Source organism: Anoplopoma fimbria, chromosome 14, assembly GCF_027596085.1.
Source record: "Anoplopoma fimbria isolate UVic2021 breed Golden Eagle Sablefish chromosome 14, Afim_UVic_2022, whole genome shotgun sequence".
NCBI classification, from domain to species: Eukaryota; Metazoa; Chordata; class Actinopteri; order Perciformes; family Anoplopomatidae; genus Anoplopoma; species Anoplopoma fimbria.
Window position 1 is genome coordinate 14,849,366 of NC_072462.1, and position 17,741 is coordinate 14,867,106.

The following is a 17,741-nucleotide window of genomic DNA, read 5'->3' on the forward strand; positions in this document are numbered from 1 at the left end:
TTAAAGAACATATCATTTATGTATTATTATCTTATAGTTTGTCAAATCAAAACCGTCCTTTAAAAAAAAAAAAAAGACCACAGGGAAACCAACAGTAAATTTGTCATGCTTTAATTAAAATAATTCTTTACAAATTCATTATTTACATCTGCAATAATATTAATATCAGTATAAGAAAAAATAGTCACAGTTCTTACCAAACATCAGAACATCGGCATGACAACAAACTAAATTTATTGGAAGCAAAACAAATGTATTTCAAGCCTTGTTGGTTTTTGTAGCCAAATCACCATCATCCCCCCTCCCTCATCAGTCATTCTCTGAGAAAAATTGCATCACTTCGCCGTGAGTAATTCATCATTTACAATATGTACATATTGCTCGACAAATATATTAATTGTCTTTGAGGGGCATTTTGTTGTAATTGTGATTTATTGTGTCACCCTTTAGTCTATTTCCACTACAGGAAAAGCTCTTGAGATCTGAATTGACGGTGAAAACAAGTCATACAAATTAATTTGCAAGCAGACGCAGATTCAAGAAAAAGGAATCAATTTGTGGAAAAACAGGGACAGAAAGCATTGTAAACAAAAGCAGGCATAGTTCAGTATAAAGAAGTTGCATATCCGTATTCACTGGATCAGTGGTGTCAGGTTGCAGATGTGCGAGGAAAGATAGTCTTTGGCCAAAACAGCGTTGAAGAGCTCTAAACTGAAAATATGCACCTTGTGATGTGAGACGGCAGGCTGAGTCCCTGGAAACGGGCCCTGCATGGGAGGAGTCTGGCCAATGTGTAAACGTGCATGAGTCAGAGTCACCCTGGGTATCAGTTAGTGACAAATAAATAACATCTGAGAAGGTGTGGTAAAATAAAAAATGTGTTGCTGGTTGATCAGCAGAGTCTCGAGTTCACATCCAGCTTTGACTTTCATGCCTTGGTCCGTAATCAGAGGTGTCAGCTGATGTGGAGCTCTCCGGTCTTGGTCCAGGTGGAGTCGAGGTCCCATGCAGCGAGGGACTAGAGGTGGTCGTAGGCGGCTGAAGACGGAGGCGCGGTGCGGGAGGCGGTGCTGTAGTAATAGGGAGAACCTGCGGGGGAGACACAGATGGAGGCCTTCAGAACTGGGAGGTGTTTGGTGTTGGTGGATCAGACTTTATTTATCCATCTTATCTGAGGTTTTTACAGCAGATGGTCGAGCCGAAAGAATGAGCTGCTTGGACTGTTTGTCCTGCGAGACTGGATTGAGTCCTAAACCCTTACATGACTCCTGAGGAATAATCAAAGAGATAAGAGAGGTGCAGGACTTTCCTTTTCTTAACAGGTTGTTTGGTGGAGATTTCCCCCAAAACCCACCTGACATGCCTCTGTACTTCTAAAAAAGAGCTTCTCGGCTCATTTACACCAGTCTGATGCCAATTCATCACAATCTACATTATCAGAGCAAAAACAGGTTGATATACCATCTCTTTTTAATTTGCCCTGCATTTTTGTTTGTATAATTTTGAAACCCAGCGTTCAATGCTATCATTTCAACTCTGCTAATGACATAAAGTTGATCTTGTAATCATTATCTCCTCCTACAAGCCACTATAACTACTGTGTTTCTCCCCAACGTCAGGTGGAACAACTGATTGTTGTAACACTTATCATTGAAGGAGTGTCGTTTGGATTGGACCTCATTGGTATGGTGTTTTGGACAAAAGGTTCTGCCAAATGGATAAAAGTGAATGTAGTGACGTGGGAAGGTGTGAGATGGGAAAGAATACCTTCATATTTTCTGGAATAGACATGAACAATTTATTTAAACTGAGAACCTGATTGTGAATTTGGTAAATGACTCCTGTCTCTGTAGATTTTAGCCTTTTGTTTTGTTTTTATCTTTTGCCTGGTTTTGCGGGCTGTAAAAGAGGTTTCTAACCTTAATGGAACTTCCCTTATTAAATATGGGTTGAATAAGCTAAAATAACACTAAAATTGAAACAATAAGCCTTTAGTGGCAGTTTGAAAGCCACTTCCTGGTTAGTATCTCCTCTTTCCTGAAGCCATTTTTTTTTTTATTATAGTAGTTATAGTTTTTATATAATGTTTGTGATCAAATGGTCAGCAGAAGTGATTTTCTTCTCAATCTCAGGGGATGTTTCCAAGTTAATAAGTAGTTTGTCTTTTATTGTGGAGGTCAAAATGATTACCTCATAGTAATACTTACTACTACTTATAATGTGCTGGGTGCATAAGGTAGTCAGCAGTGAACTCACCCAGTATGCTGGAGTTGGTGAACCTCCAGGCTTCACTGTAGGTGTAGGGCGAATGGCTGTAGGTCTGACCCGAATAGTCTGTGCCGGCTGCGAGACAAACAAACTTCATCAAACAGGATATAAAACACAGCAATACAACAAATGTCGTTATAAAAAAAAAGGCAAAGCTAAGATATAGCCGGGGGCTCTGTAGGGTTGGGTTGTTTGTGTGCCAGAGTCTGCTCAGCCTTAGCTCATAATTCACCAACAGTTAGTGCAGCCTGTAAACCATTAATCTGTGGTGCAGGTGGATGGCTGAGGGTAAAAATCCCTCGACCCAGTGGTGCATGCAGCTAGCCCTCTCTACGCCCTCTCCGCTCAGCACTCGGCCCATTCGCATCGCTCCTCCTCCTCCTCCTCCTCCTCCTCCTCCTCCTCCTCCTCCTGTCTCCATCCTGCACTTCCTGCTTTAGCCTCTCTGGCACTCCTCTTTCTTTCTTTTCTCTTTTTTAATATCTAATTGGTAATTATGTTGGCTGGAATGAATCCCTGCACCCCCCCCCCCCTCCCCAGTCCTCCTCTCCACCTCCTCCTGCCCTAGCCCCCCCCCCCCTTTCACTCAGTAATTGTGTATCAACGCTTCCTCACAGCGAGCCCACCAGAAAAATAATAAATCAGACCCTCTCATTTCGCGCTTCGGAGGGCAGACTTCAAATAAAAAAAGGCACATCACACACACACACACACACACACACACACACACACACACACACACACACACACACACACACACACACACACACACACACACACACACTCTCTGGTCGCATGCAGGCATCCTGACGTAGACACACACACAAACGTACATGCACGCACACACACACACACCACAAAGACCTCCTCCTCTTCGCTCATGCCCAGACTTTACACCCCCTCCGCCCACCCTGCATCTCCCTCCTGGGCCCCCTGGTTCCCATGGCGATGTGTGGTCAGAGGTGTCTGGGTGGGGGTGTGGGCAGCAGGGTGGAACCCCCAGCCTGTTCCCTGTATACCCCCTGGGCCTGCGTGCACCCGCGCACACACGCACACACACACACACACACACACACACACACACACACACAACACAGTGGCAGGACTACTCATTGACTCAGCCTGTCTTCCTGTTAATCTGCAAACCTCCCTTCATTCCTTCTTCTTTTCCTGCCTTCATCACCGTTTACTTTCCTTTCTCTCTACCTGTCTGACTCATTTGGTGCTTTTAATGGTCCCCCTTGTTTTCAATGTGACTTTTTAATTGTAAGAAAAGGGAAAAACAAGGTTCATTTTGTTTCCATTACCTGCTACCATGCCTGTGATGGCAGAGGAGGAGTATCCTGACTGGGCAGCGGAGGGGATGTGTGGAGGGTAGCCCGGCAGGGTGGAGCTCACCATGTCACGCCCTAAACACACACACAGAAACACACACCTTTAACATAAATTTAAGTTTTTATTGTACTATTTGTTACAGCTACAAGATGGTAAAAAAACGGTTGGTCATGTCAGTTATTTCTTTAAGGAAAAAATGCCCAAAATGTACTGGTTTCAGAGACTTTCATGTGAGTATTTGTTGGTTTTCTTTGTCTTGTATGATAGTACATTGAGTGTTTTAGAGTTCTTGAGAAAACATGATATTTGAAGAGGAAGGTTTAGTAAACTGGTCAGCATTTTTCACTATTTTCAGTTCAGAGACCATATTATTAATCGCATCAAAAAATATTGGCAGATTAATCAATAATGAAATTAAACATCCCAGATGAGTGTGAACATGAATGAGATGGATGCATTCATTACCTGAGATGATAGACTGACTGCTGAACTGCCCGTACACTGGTGCATGATGGGAGAATGAGTTGAAGGCGTTGGGGAAATGGTTGGAGTTGCTGCAGCTGCTGACAGAAACGGGCTTCTGCAGTGCCTGCAGCTCCATGAAGGCCAGGTTGGACGCTGCCATGTTTGGGGAGGGGCTCGTGCTCGTCACTTCTGGGGACATTTCCTGTTTTAGACAGAGCGGCAAGGGCTGTAGGGGCTCTGAGGTGGAGTCGGCCGGAGTGAAGGTGGGTGAAAAAAATGAGAAAAACGAATGATGAACATGAGTGGAAGAAAAACTGAGGGTGAAATGTCAAAAATAAACAAAGAGCGAGTGGTTTCAGGACGCTGTTGTGTTCAACATCCTCAAATGATGATGGTAAGAGTCGGCGTGTTGAGGGCTTCAACTTGGTGCTTGACGCAGGGGTCAAAGGTCATTATCTAACTTTAAAGAGTCTCACCTGTCACCATGGTGTAGCTCTGGTGCGCCGTCAGATTCCGTCCAATGGCGGAGCCGGATGTTGAGAGGCTGCTCTTGGCCTCGTCTAGGCTGCCATTGATGAGGGACAGCGGGTACAAAGTCTGAGGATGATTAACAGGGATTAGCTATTGGTGTAAAGTGTGCTTATGTATGAGTAGGAGCAAATATGCACGTGGGCAGGTCCAAAAATAAAGGCAGGATTTAATATTTTCAAATTACAGTTCCAAATAAATCTGAGATTAAAAGAAAATAAGAAAAGTAGATCTAGAAATGATATGTCTGCATATTGAACAGAAGAGTAGCTTTTTACCTGCTCTGTCTTGCTGCTGGAGGCGGAGCCGAATGAGTCCGGGGGATAGTGGTGCCGATCGAACCCACAGTCCAGATGTTGCGTGGCTGCGGAGAAGTGATCCAATCTCATTTGTTTCCTCGGGACGCCTCCGCTGCCCTGAGAGTCCACGCTGTGCCGACAACTCTCCTGATCACCTGAGAGACAAATGGAGGAGGACGGAGAAGAAGGAAAAGAAGAGGGTGGGGGAAAGATGTTTACATGTGATGTGTGTGGTTTGTTTAAAAGTTTTCATTCACACATTTAAAATCTAAATCTAAAATTCCTCTGGCAAGATATAAAAATACAAAGAATTCTGTCATTATTCAAATGTTAAATGACTCTATTTTTCAAGTGTGTGAATAAATTGTACATTTGTAGTTTTTTTGTGCTTGCAACACGAGCACGCCTCAAATGGAATATTTTAAATTCAATCTAAAAGACTTTGTATTAAACACTTCATCGCTCTTTGTTCTGTGCCTCATGGACCGTTCTGCCATGTGACAGAAAAACATGTTCTTAATGAATTTCAGATCAAATAAAGGTCAAATTAGTTATCAAATAGAGCAATTTAAATAGTGAAGTGTGTTTCTCAACTTTTTGAGACACGATATTTCAGAGTGAATGACTTGAGGCAGAATGCTAATACACTGTGTGCAACAGATCTAGCAACAAACTAAACTTGAAAAAGTTTGGTGATCTAAGTGTTTCTTTTTGGAAAGTACTCCAGTATGTTGCTCCAAAACTATCAGAAAATTGTTGTTTTTGTCAAAATAAAATAAGCAAAACCCCTTTTCATCTTTCTCACTGAAACACAACTGATAACAAAAAAGATGCCAATGGTGTGGTGTCTCCTTCATTTGATCTAATTCTTACTGTCATCGTGGCTCCTCTTGCCATCGGCGCTGGGTTGTGGGATACCCAACAAGCCACTGATGGAGTAGGTGGAGCCCAAAGAGTCCGACTGTGGAGACTCGGGAGGGGTGACTGCTGAACTCGGGACTGACAGAGAGAAAAAACAAGACAGACAGATTTAAAGACGGAGAGCGGAAATGATACTGTACATCTCCCTAGTCCTGTAGCCCACAAAGCTCACGAGCTTAATCCTACACAACAACGAGCACACTCTTTAACCTTAATCCTTCACCGTCACATGATAATGCTCAGTGATATGGACGGTGACACCACCTCTGTGCATGTGTGTTTTTATCTAAAATGGTAAAGACTTACTTAAGGTTTGTCCTGGACTCAGGCCTTTTCCATCCAGTGGCAGATTGAACGGCTGTTGGACCTTTGTTCGAATTATTCTGCAACAAAAAAAGAAGAAACACAACGAAGTGAGCAATAAATTTCACATTTAACACTATGTGTAAATGTTGTTTGGTGGGTGTAAGCATTTCCGTAATGATAGAATATAAAGGTTGAAAGAAGATCTTCACTAGATGGGGATTTCATGACTTCACTAATGCTCTAGTTCCTCTAGATATCTACCACCCACTCAGGGACACATCGTTCTATCTGTACCTCTTACATGATTTCATTCATAATTCAGTATGTCACCTGTTAATGGAGCTCACACTTGGCACTGTGTCGCCGTCACACACTCCCTCTGCCAGCAGTCTGTCCCTGATTTCCCAGGCGAACATGGTGGGATTCTGCCTCTTGTAGTCTGCGATTTTATCCACGACCTTCGGGGTGGCCACCTTGGGCTTGGAGCCGCCGATCACTCCGGGTTTGATGCTGCCAGTCTCGTAGTAACTGGAAGAAGGTGGTAGGTTTTTTTTTTACAATCATTACTTTAGTGTTCCTGATAAGTAAACATACTCTCATAGCTCTAAAGAACACGACAAGGCGGATTAGCATTAACAGGAAGTGGAGCAGGGTGCTTGCTTACCGTCCCAGGATCTTGCTGACGCAGCCGTGGCTGACTCGGAGCTGCCGGGAGATGTCACAGGGCCGAACCCCCTGGTGGGCCATGTCCACGATGCGTTGCCGGATCACCTCCGGAAGTGGACGTCCATTAACAAACATTCCACCTAGTTGGTTAAGACCCCCATGACCTGGGGGGGGAGGGGGGATGAACACTCGTAAATGTCATGGAACCTGAGATCTGAGACAGGCCAACGTCAACGCTCTACAAAGTCACACACGCACCCTTGGACACACACACACACACACACACACACACACACACACACACACACACACACACACACACACACACACACACACACACACACACACACACACACATCGCTGACCAAAACTAACCTGAGAAAATATTTAAGCAATCATTTTTTTACAATTTAGATCACATTCATTGAGTATGGATAAATCACATTCACACACATTACACAGATACCATACTGCTCATATACACAAACACACACAAGCACAGAGTTTCCGACTATTTTAAATGCATGTTTAAGTCAACAACTAATTTAATGTTGCAAGTTGACAATGTAAGAGAAGCTGTCAAAAAGAAGCATAAAAACAAAACTTGTGGCTTCAAGGATTTGATGTATAGAAATATATTTTCTTTTTCATTTTCTCAAAGAGAAAATTAAGTTTTCCCTCGTTTGCAATGACCTGCAACATTTATCAATCATTCCTTAACAAGCTGAAGATTAGATGTGTCTGTCATAAATAACTGTAGCCGTGCCGGCGTTGTCAGGTGCATAATGAAGTTTTGTATTTTAAAAAAGTCGAGGACACAGGAGGAGATGAAGGCAGTGAGGAGAAACAAACCTTCACTGCTGTGAGCAAACAAGGCGGCTGTGAGTAATGGGAGACGTTCATGTTTCAGGGTTGATGTATTCACTTTTATTTTAAAAGGACTGATTTAATGTGAATTGAACTTGGATCTAGTTTAAGTTTTGAGAAGTCTATTTTAAACACATTGAGACACTTTATTTTGGCCTGGAAATCATTTGTATCAAATATTAATTATGTAAATATTAGTAGCGCTTATTATGCTCCTATTTTAATTTTAACCCAGCAGCAAAGCTCATACTTTTAAATTGACTATTGTTTGGTTAATTCCAGGCTAATCACCTACTTATAAATAATAATACCTGCAGGCTAATACTAACAATTATCATTTATATGGCCACTAATTTGTTTTGAGGGCTGTAACGTGAGGCTTGGAAACATGAGATTTATTGAAGAATTCAGTCCATAATTATAAAGAATAATAGACTGATTATCATACTTGATCTTTCCTCAGAAATAATATATAAGATAATTGTGGTACATTACCTTTTTTTTTTTATTGTGTTCACATAAATACTTTTTAAAATATAAGATATTTTTGTTTCCATTTAAGACATATTCATATTATCAATTACATTTTGTATGCATGTGAAGCTGGTACTCTCTTATTTTGTCGTGATGTTTTCATACCAGTGTACAGTGACTTCTGCATATGCTTGAATACATTTTTAGATCATTGAATTACTGCAACAAAAAAATAATAAAAAAACTGACACTGTGATTAGGCCTACAAATGATTGTCATAAATATAAAATATATTGCAACCCCGCAGATCTGTCATAGTCGCTCCTGCAAACTAACGTACAACACCGAAACAGGGTTTTTTTTTCCCCGGTAAACTGCACCAGACAAAGCGTGCGCTGCGTCCACCCAGCAGCCTCCACTGTCTGCTCTCTGGACTGCACGGTGGTGACTCCGCAAGAACACCATTGCTTTTAATTTAACCCATTGAAACGCTCCTTTTTTTCTCCTCTCAGCCTTTTCCCAGCTTTCATTTCCACATCAAACAGCGTCCGGACGAGGGGAGGAGAAGGGAGGGAGGGAGGGAGGGAGGGGGAGGGAGGGAGGAAGGGAGGGGGGGGGGGGCCTCTATTAACGCTGCCAGCGGAGTGTGGAAAAAAATCTCCCCGCCAAGCTTCATCAACCTGCAGGATATTAAAGCCGAGCAGACCCGGGGGGGGCGGCGGCGGCGAGCACGCGCGCGTGCACGCGCACGGTGCACAGACACCGCGAGCACACCGAAAAAACAAAGCGTGAATTCATTACGAGAAAACTTAGATAGATAGATAGATAGATAGATAGATAGATAGATAGATAGATAGATAGATAGATAGATAGATAGATAGATAGATAGATAGATAGATAGATAGATAGATAGATAGATAGATAGATAGATAGATAGATAGATAGATAGATAGATAGATAGATAGATAGATAGATAGATAGATAGATAGATAGATAGATAGATAGATAGATAGATAGATAGATAGATAGATAGATAGATAGATAGATAGATAGATAGATAGATAGATATAGATAGATAATAGATAGATAGATAGATAGATAGATAGATAGATAGATAGATAGATAGATAGATAGATAGATAGATAGATAGATAGATAGATAGATAGATAGATAGATAGATAGATAGATAGATAGATAGATAGATAGATAGATAGATAGATAGATAGATAGATAGATAGATAGATAGATAGATAGATAGATAGATAGATAGATAGATAAATAGATAGATAGATAGATAGATAGATAGATAGATAGATAGATAGATAGATAAATAGATAGATAGATAGATAGATAGATAAATAGATAGATAGATAGATAAGATAGATAGATAGATAGATAGATAGATAGATAGATAGATAGATAGATAGATAGATAGATAGATAGATAGATAGATAGATAGATAGATAGATAGATAGATAGATAGATAGATAGATAGATAGATAGATAGATAGATAGATAGATAGATAGATAGATAGATAGATAGATAGATAGATAGATAGATAATAGATAGATAGATAGATAGATAGATAGATAGATAGATAGATAGATAGATAGATAGATAGATAGATAGATAGATAGATAGATAGATAGATAGATAGATAGATAGATAGATAAATAGATAGATAGATAGATAGATAGATAGATAGATAGATAGATAGATAGATAGATAGATAGATAGATAGATAGATAGATAGATAGATAGATAGATAGATAGATAGATAGATAGATAGATAGATAGATAGATAGATAGATAGATTGATAGATAGATAGATAGATAGATAGATAGATAGATAGATAGATAGAGGGGAGGATTGTTCTAAATATATATATGAAAGCTTTAAGTGCCAACCAATTCACTACCTCAATATTCTGCACAACGACCAGAAGAAAATAACAAGTAACTCCTTCCAGAATTGTAGTGGGCAGACCAGACACTTATCTGAGTGTGACTGTTAAAGTCATGCTATACAACAAAATATGGTTCAATCTTTACTGACTTTACTTTTAAACTCTAGTGGAGATCCCAGAGATAAGAAATGTCAGGCCGGATGTCGAATAAATGTGTATAGACTGTACACAACCTTCATGTTAACATCACATAGGTTCAACTAAGAGCTGGAACAAGCTTACAAGGTAACTTTAAGTCCCCCTATTTAGCATTTACGTGAACATTTAATAAATGGTTTATCTAACACACCGTAGGCAGTTGTAAGCAGATGTAAGGACATTATGTGACAGTGTTTATCAATAAGTATTTGTATCTCTTATCTTATAAAGACTTTTGACCATTGTCCTGTATTATCTGTTAATACAGTAGCTTTAACTTATGGATCCCCACAGAATGAGTTCTGGTTGTAGACAAATACATAAATAAACACTTATATCTGCTTACAACTACATTATGTGTGAGTGGGTGTGATATGAACCATTTATCAAATGTTTGTATGCGAAAAGGTGATTTAGGAAATTGATTTATTTCCAAACTACAAGTGATATAAGGGGAAATAAAAGGAGTAAGTCATGCGAGCAAGTGCCAAATGAGTTTCAGGTAACTGTTCGCAGGAGTCCGAGAGGCCAACTTGTGTTGTGTATTTACCTCTTCCAGCGTTGTTGGACATTTCCCTGAGTTTTTGGTCCTTGCTCCACCAGCTGAACGTGACGGTCGGCTCCACGCTGTCCCAGTTAAAGTGTTTTTACTCCCCGTCCTGCCTCGTCTGGCATGAGTGTGCTCCTGAGCGCACTGTCGACCGCACGCTGCAGGAGGACAGTTGGTTTATCAAGCTGGCTGTTTGTCATGTGTGATGCCTCTGAGCTCAAACACTCAGCTGGTGCCACTCTGTGTGCCTCTAAAAAGAAATACAGCTAAGATTCTTGTGTATTCAAATCATCTGCATGTGTCTTCCTGTATATTTCACTTTAAGTCCATATAGAACAGGCCTGTGTATCTGTATTTGTGTAAAAATACTACAATTTAATAACCAGTATTTGTAAAACACCAGAAATATTCTCCCCCTTCCGCCAAACCAGACGGCTGCTCCTGTTGTACATACAATGTTCCTTCATTAACAGCTTTGTAATCAGGAATGACTGGTTGCATTGATCAGCTTATAACTATTAGAATTTAAAGAGAGTGTATTTCATTTTGGGTAATATATGTATCATGATGTGGAGGTGTAAGTGTAAAAAACTAAAGTTGACTCGCTGTAATACTCTGTTCAAGTTACTGATTATTTAACCTTTTGAAAAATGTTTTAATTAAATTAAAATTAAATTAACCTCAATTAAATCATTATGATGAGGATAACATAAATTAAAGGGCTTTTCTTAAAGATATCAAGTGGCTGCTTTATCTCTGATTTGTTAGTAAAAAAATAGGAAAGAACACAGATGGACTTCAGAGATGTGACAATTTTTTAGAAACTCAACTCTTAACTAAAAGATGCTAAATCTTTTATAAATGTGGTAGCTGGCAGCAGTTATTGCCCATATGTGAGCGTTGTTTACAGGCTCCATCTGCTCAGATGCTGCACACCTCTCCATTCTGCTGAATGAACTTCCAGCTCCACAGTAAAAAACAATGAAACATGAAGTGATATATCATCTTCTTTAATACACAGACTCACCTCTGTTTAAACATAAACTACAATTATTGGAATAAAATGTGAGGAAATAATCATGTGAAAATGACTGTTAGTGCTGCTGTGAGAAAGTGTTTTAATGCCATTTAAGCGTGTCAGGTGTTGTCATGTCCTGCTGGGTGGACACTTTAAAATTAACCAAATAATTAGCAGACTGTCACACACTGTTAGATTCGACTTGATGACTGACAACATCAGTAAGTTAAGTCAAACTTTTTTTTGGTTTACTGCCTACTTTGCATTGCCATGTTTAATGCGCTTCTGTCTTTTGGTGTTTCAGTGTGCAGTAACTAAACTAGCACTGGTAAATTTATTTATTAAGTGTTTGAAAATTAAGTGTAACTTTTCTTTTAAAAATGGGTTTTAAATTCATTAGCAGGTTGTGAGTTGAAGTAAATCTCCAAAAAACTTCCATGGTAAAATATAAAAGTAAAAGCAGCTGGTTGGTATCATACTTAAAAATTGCATGTTATTTAAAATGTGAGGTATGTAATGATTATGCTTCTTGATCGTTTGAAATAATAATGTTGCAAAATCATAATGAAAAAACAATATAAATCACCAATTCCTGGAATCAGTTTTTGGGACATAAAAAACAAACAAAAATTGGGAACAACTAAATGTAACTGTGTGGCTGTCGTAGTAACTATGTAACCTTTATTTTGTTAATACTAGAACATAACAACTGTAATTAATTGTTACTGTTAATAATCAAAATTCATAATTTTTAGCCTGTAAGTTAACATAACAATTTGAACAATGACGTCCTTTATATTTCAACAGTTAACATCCCACGTCATTTTATCTTCTTAAATTACTTTTTGCATTTTAACATATGCATATCTCGCTTTTTGTGTTTTCTATTTCACGTTTCTGTGAATTATTTAAACTTGCATTGCATTAATGAATGAATTAATGAATTAATGAATTAATTAACAGTTTCTGTTAAGGAATATTACCAGATTTTCAATTTTTTTCCTTCTTTATTACAGTTTAATGACAGAGTTTAACTCGCCTGCAACAGATGACAGAAATGATATTTGTACTACAGCTTCTAATTTTGGCCCACGGTTATTTTTTGGGAGGATCATGCATGAAGCTACCGGAGGAAAAAGGAAAACACAAGCTGCGGTTCCCCACAATTGTTCAGCTCTTTTGTGCAATAACGACAGCGTATATGAGGTGAATCTGAATTTTGCAGTTTAAAAACTTTCCGCTTATCAAATAAACAGTTTCTAATATAATGCCTCAAATTTTCCACGAATCCCCAAAGCAGAGCGACAATAAAATCTACAGTGTCTCGTGTCTTTTTTTTTTTTTTTTTTTTTTGGGGGGGGGGGGGGGTTGATAATTGAAGCCTCCTCTGTTCCGTTTAACATCTCGCTGTGTTGTCAGGACTGCGGACGGATACAGGCAGCCATCCAGACATCACATAACGCCACCAGAGAGTGAAACATTAAAGGGACGAACTTACCTTTTAAACGACGCAGCTCACAGTAAAAATGTCCCTCCAGCAGGTATTCTGATATATTATCCCCAAAAACGATGAGGACTCCGGATGGTGTAACAGAGATGACGGTGTGGTGTCCGGGCTGTGATGGAGGAGGCAGAGCTGCTGTTTGTGTTGTGTGTGTGCTGCAAACACTCCGCCAAGGTTTTTATCCAACCGGGGATGCGCACAGGACGGAGCCCTGCAGCCATTGGTGGAGGAGGAGGAGGGGAGAGGGAGAAGGGGGCGTGGTTTGTGGGGAAAGTGAGGAGCACCCACCCTAAAAAAAAAAAAAAAAAAAAAAAAAAAAAAAAAAATGAGCCTATGTTTTGATGGCATTACACCCACTGAGTGACTGTATACGGGAACACTTGTCAAGGAGACGGCTTGTTTTCCCATTCACCTCCAGCGACAGCTCCGCTTTAATTAGACTGTGTTCAGGCATCTTTCACACACAATTTAGTGCCTGATTTTCTGCAATCAGTCACAGATTGTTCCTGACAGGTGAACTGCACTTGACTGGGACACAGACCGACACTTTGAGACCTAATACATTTAAAAACGTCCACCCGAACACTCGTTTGGGGACTATTTTGTACAAGAAAGGGGAAGTAAAAAAGATTATAAAACAGATTTCGGTTCAAACCATTGACCTCCTTCAGTTAATACTATAAAACATTAATGTGGTTCTTATCGCCAGTTGCTCATTTTTAAAAAGTCTGACAGTGAAGCAGGTTTTTCAATAAAGGAGTAATTTCCCTCATAAATCTATTTATATATTAAGTTATCCGTGTGTTTATTTGTCCTGTCAAAATGCAGACAAACATTTTATACTTTTTTTTTTTTTTTTTTTTTTTACTCAAATAAATAAACACACCTGAAATCATGAAGCAACCCAATCTCAAGTCAGGTCATTGTTCTTCCACAAAGACATTTGTGTGTTTTTAAACCTAAATATCCTAATTAAGACTAGTTTGGAATCTAACGGCACTGTGATAATGAATTATAACATTAAAAAGTCCACAGATCACATCTGAAGCGGCCGTTCATAAGCTCACCCTGCTCTTCTCCTGAAGTCCATCTTGAAATAAATGAGATCACAGCACAGCAGAGGGTGAGCCTCTCTGCCTCTATTGTCCACATAAAAACCAGCAATGAAACACAAAACAAACTCGTTTAGAGCATGCATGCAACATTGGAGATTTCTTTGCTTTATGCAGAGTTTCGTGCATGAAAAACGACTTGAAGCTTCAGGGAAGACAGTTGATTTGACTTCCATGCAAACAGGGCTCGTATATGCACGCGTGATGTCACACCAGGGTGTCGGGACCCCCCCCCCCCCCCCCGAGTTAAAACGCTGTTAATGTTGTTTCTCACGGGCCTGTAAAACAAACACAACACCTCTAATGACAGCCGTCCATGGCACCGTGTCGTCTGACGGGAGAGCAGCTTCACTCGGCCACATGGAGCGTTCATTGAGAGAAAATCAGACACATTTAGCTCAATTATTTTACAATGGAGTAAAGGTTGATCTGCGATAATTAAATATTAGTTTTATGCAAATTGAATCAGTTCAAAGACAAGGTTTACAACAAGAAAAAGGGGGGGAACCAAAATGCAACTTCGGTCCTTATCGCTTCAGCCTATATATGTGATTGAAGTCCTTCATGACTTGTCTTTAAAAAGCTGAGCGCCTCTGCAGGACAATGGGGCGACTGTTTTTAAATAAATAGAAGAGTGAAAAGACTAAAGGGAATCATAACCTGAGCTGGAAACAGAGACAGAGTCTGTAAAGTGAGCAGAGAGAAATGACAAGTGCCCGGAGGGGAGACGTTTGGAGAAGAAAGAGAGGTTACCGAGAGTTTAACAAGGGATTTAAAAACTCACAGATTGGTATCTATCATGATGATACCTTGAATTAAAATAGAGCTTAATTATATGGGTCCACTTGCCAAAGGGGCAGGAGTCACACACGCCCTAAATCCGGACTTTCATAACGCATACAGGGCCAATATTTAGAAAAGATCCAACTGAAGCATTGTCGTGTTTTCCTCAGGCTTGATAAGAATCCGTTTCCATGTGGACTTCACTGACATGATGCTGTCAGATCTATCATTTGGGTTTATTTAGGATAATTGTCGTGAATTGAGCGACATTTCTTCTTGTTAAACACCACCAGTTCACTACTGACATCTGCAGTGAAAGGAGAGAAATAAAGAGTTGATCATAATGTAGACCGTCTGACTGCAGAAGCACACTCAGAGAAATCCAAAATCAAAAACATTTTCGTTACTATTTTTTTGCTATTCTTGGCTTTATAGTTTTTTTGAAATATTTCATTTCAAACGAAACAAATGTGCAAAAACATCATACCATGCCTCGATTTAAAACTAAAGCCAAATGTACACTCTAATAAAAATACTGCATTTTGTTTTGCAAAAATCAACTTTCCCATATTTGTCTAAATGAACAGATATAATATGTTATCCATGCTTTCATGTTTTATTGGCCTATACCGGTGAGAGATGTGAAAAGGGAGCGTTCAATAACATTTGTTAATGCTGACATGGTGCAACGTGGGAAAGAAATTCAGAATATATCTATTATAAAAAGGTACAACAGTGCTATGCTAAAATGTCTTTTGCATGTACACAGGCTGGCACATTATATTTAATTTGTTTCAATTTGATGCAAAATGAGATTTATTATCCCCTAACATCCATACCTCATCAGACATGATGGTGCAAGTTATTTGATGTTTTCAGCAACTCAATTATGTGTCAGATAGATTCATAAAAGAAGGTCATACTTCAAGAAACCTTTAACACACTCACTCATTCAAATCTACAATTTCATCGTTTTTCCTCTCGAGTGTGATAGAGCTTTTCTATCACACTGTTTAGGCTGTAGGCCGCGTTTACGTGGTTAAAAGTACGTTATTAAACGTGCCTGATCATTTCAGTGGAACAACTTCTCATTTTTAGGATAACAACGGAGTGTGCTTCCTCAATAAGATGTTCCTCCTGGAAGTCTCAGGAACAAGGCGACCTTTAAAGCGTTGAAGATGAAAAGAATACTAAGAGGAATATATGCAATGTTTTTATTCCTTTTTCTTTCTTTTCTCCGGGTGTGTCTTGTTGACGGGTGTTTCTCCGGATTTACTTCCCCGAGCAAAGTTTGTGTGTCCGCCAAAAAAAAAAAGAAAAGAAAAGAAAAGAAAAGAAAAGAAAAGCCAGCGTGACCTGCGGCGACAGGTGGCAACAAGAGGTGAATGAAAAGGTCAGGGCGAACACTTCCGACTGCTAAGAGATAAGACAGACATAACTATGCTGCTGTCTTTAGGGATACTTTCAACTCGAATACAAAATAAAGGGAACTTTTTGGATGCCACACAGCACAAAATACATTTTACACGATTCCAAAATGTCTTGAATTGTATCTGTATTTTGACTTCTGCAAAAAAAAAAATCCAGCTAATAACAGCTAATAGATAATTCTGCACGTTTAGTATAGGCTATATTTTAGAACAGGGATGTTATAGCAGAAACTATTCTAAACTTAACAGGCCAAAAAAAAACACACCATATAATTACATGAAAAGAAATATGGTCTAAAGCCTTTATGAACAAGTGTAAAGTGCACGTGGAGGAATATTAAAGCAAACCCTGTTAAACTATGAAGCCCACATTGACTGACGCACACATTAAAAAAAAAACCTCCAGGAGTTTCATAAAAGTCAGATTTGTCCTTCTATGTTCAGCAGCAGCGCATCCTCTCCTCCTCCTCCTCCTCCTCCTCCTCCTCCTCCTCCTCCTCCGTCCCTCACCCAAACCAAGAGAGGTGTGACCGACGGACTTGCAGTGCGCGCTCCCGCACCCGCACTCATGCATCGCCTCCTGCTCCCCTGCGCGCTCCCGTTAAGATGAATGCTTCTCTTGGGGAAAAAGCACCCACTTAATGACAACTTTTTTTTTTTTTTTTTTTTTATAAATCTAGCCCAGCAAGCGCACGTCTTCTCTGTGGTCAGCGAGTCGAGATGAGCCCGTAATTAGGTCATAATAGCTGCAGAAACACCTCACTATTGATGAGCCCATTACAGGGCGACGATTTCCCCAGCTCACCAGTGGTAAAACGTGTATTTTCTGCCCTGTTCCTGGTTAATTTGGACAAATAATATCATGTTTTTTTGCAATGTATAAAGGAGAATGCCAATCAAGCTTTATGTTTATTTACTAAAATATCTTTGGACTTTATTTGTAGGTTAAATAAAATGTTTTATACTCTTAAGTGTTTTTTGAAGAACCCTTAGAAGTGTCCCAGTCTGTCACAATGAGAACTGTGATAACCCTTAAATTAAGTCCATACTACTACTAAATAACAGTAAGCTTTAATAAGATGATACGTTGATTTTTGTTCCACTTCTGC

The 17,741-nt window shown here is 39.6% G+C and overlaps 1 protein-coding gene across 1 annotated transcript; it reads right to left on the reverse strand.

Annotated features, from left to right (window-relative positions):
* Positions 1-276: 276 nt before the first annotated feature.
* pax8 (paired box 8) lies at positions 277-13,383 on the reverse strand. The gene is made up of 12 exons (XM_054612164.1): positions 13,302-13,383; positions 10,786-10,943; positions 6,787-6,952; positions 6,453-6,650; positions 6,123-6,199; positions 5,769-5,894; positions 4,875-5,050; positions 4,545-4,665; positions 4,069-4,305; positions 3,576-3,677; positions 2,257-2,343; positions 277-1,089 (listed from the first exon to the last, which is right to left on the reverse strand). The coding sequence occupies exons 2-12, from the start codon at positions 10,805-10,807 to the stop codon at positions 1,019-1,021; spliced, it is 1,383 nt and encodes a 460-aa protein (XP_054468139.1). The 5' UTR covers positions 10,808-10,943; positions 13,302-13,383; the 3' UTR covers positions 277-1,018.
* Positions 13,384-17,741: the final 4,358 nt, after the last annotated feature.